This window comes from Sinocyclocheilus grahami, unplaced genomic scaffold (assembly GCF_001515645.1).
Source record: "Sinocyclocheilus grahami isolate Dianchi unplaced genomic scaffold, SAMN03320097.WGS_v1.1 scaffold16030.1, whole genome shotgun sequence".
In the NCBI taxonomy this organism is placed as follows: domain Eukaryota; kingdom Metazoa; phylum Chordata; class Actinopteri; order Cypriniformes; family Cyprinidae; genus Sinocyclocheilus; species Sinocyclocheilus grahami.
This window is the reverse complement of record NW_015515971.1, coordinates 1691-2966: the sequence shown is the minus strand read 5'-3', so window position 1 is coordinate 2966 and position 1276 is coordinate 1691. Positions and strand designations below refer to the sequence as shown.

Sequence of the window (1276 nt, the reverse complement as noted above, 5' to 3'; positions counted from 1 at the left end):
GGATGGAAAATTACTGCAGTTTATATCCTTCAATAAAGACTTAAGAAATGTCCACTTATCATTCTGGAAATTAATTAGACAAAGACAAAACTATTTATATTTATTTATATTGTCCTGGGTTAAATGTTCTTACTTTGACATTCTTTTAAAATAGGTGCCGAACGGCCTAAATGGCTTCAGTCCTTCACACAATGCCATTAAATAGGTAAAGACCTCCACAGAGGGAAAAAAGAGAGAAATATTAAATACATATTTTTACAACAAGTTCAACAAGTTCTAATTTTCTGTCAGAGCACAATTTCTCCATTATAGTTTGTCCATCAGGTAAAACAGAGAGAACATCATCCATAGTGATTTTTGAGGGTTGTTGCATTAAAGCACATTTTAATCGTCAATATGAATTCTTTCCAGAAAATTCCAAATTTCCTCACAGCGAGGATTTTTGCCATTCATCCCAATTTTTTTAAGAATCTTAATGCTCTTCTGTTTGTCGTCTGAAATAGCTGGGATTTCTGCCACTTTCATGTGAAAGTTGATTGAATCTTCTAACCGTCTGCAGTTGTATAGATAACAGGCATAACTATAGTAAATATACTGTTGGCTGTGGGGAGGGAAATCATCTATCTCTGACAGGAGTTGCTTGTAAATCTTATTTGCTTTCTCACTGTTGCCTGCGTACTTGTGCATTGATGCAAGGGCTACCGTTTCTCTGAGTGAGTCAGGATAATGTCTGACAACCTCCTCAAACAGCTTCATGGATTTCATAGCCAATGTCCTCCTTTCCATTTTGTCTTCCTTCATATTGAAAACCTTCCATTTGTAGCAATTTGCCAGATATTTCAACACTCTATTTGAGGTGGGGAACTTTTCTCGAGCTCTCTCTGCTGCTTCAATAGCTTTATCTACAGAAATGGTTCCAAAATACCTGAAAATAGTACCCAAACACTCTAGGTCTCCAGTTTCAAGAGTTTTCTCTAGTAAATCTTGCATCTGTCTCTCATTGTCTTCTCGTTGCACCTCAGACTGTTTTTCTAAATAAAGAGCATGAAGGAGCAAATTGTTTGGTTCGTTCTCATGTGCAATTTTCAGCTGCTTTAGAATCTCTGCCATAAGCTGTGGAGAGCAATTATGAATTTTATATGTCTTTCCCATGGCTATGGCAAGACCTTTGTGCCATTCCTTCCTTTCTGGTTCTGCTTTCAAAGCCATCTTAAAATAATCAATCGCCTGGCGCTTCTTGGACTTGTTGAACTTCACCAGCGTCCAGCCCTTTTCT

General features: G+C 37.4%; 1 protein-coding gene across 1 annotated transcript; it reads right to left on the bottom strand.

Moving 5' to 3' along the window:
- Positions 1–384: 384 nt before the first annotated feature.
- LOC107579266 (interferon-induced protein with tetratricopeptide repeats 2-like) lies at positions 385–1274 on the bottom strand (the record flags this gene model as incomplete). The annotated part of the gene is made up of 1 exon (XM_016265110.1): positions 385–1274. A coding segment is annotated over one exon (890 nt), but the record flags the coding sequence as incomplete, so codon positions are not given.
- Positions 1275–1276: the final 2 nt, after the last annotated feature.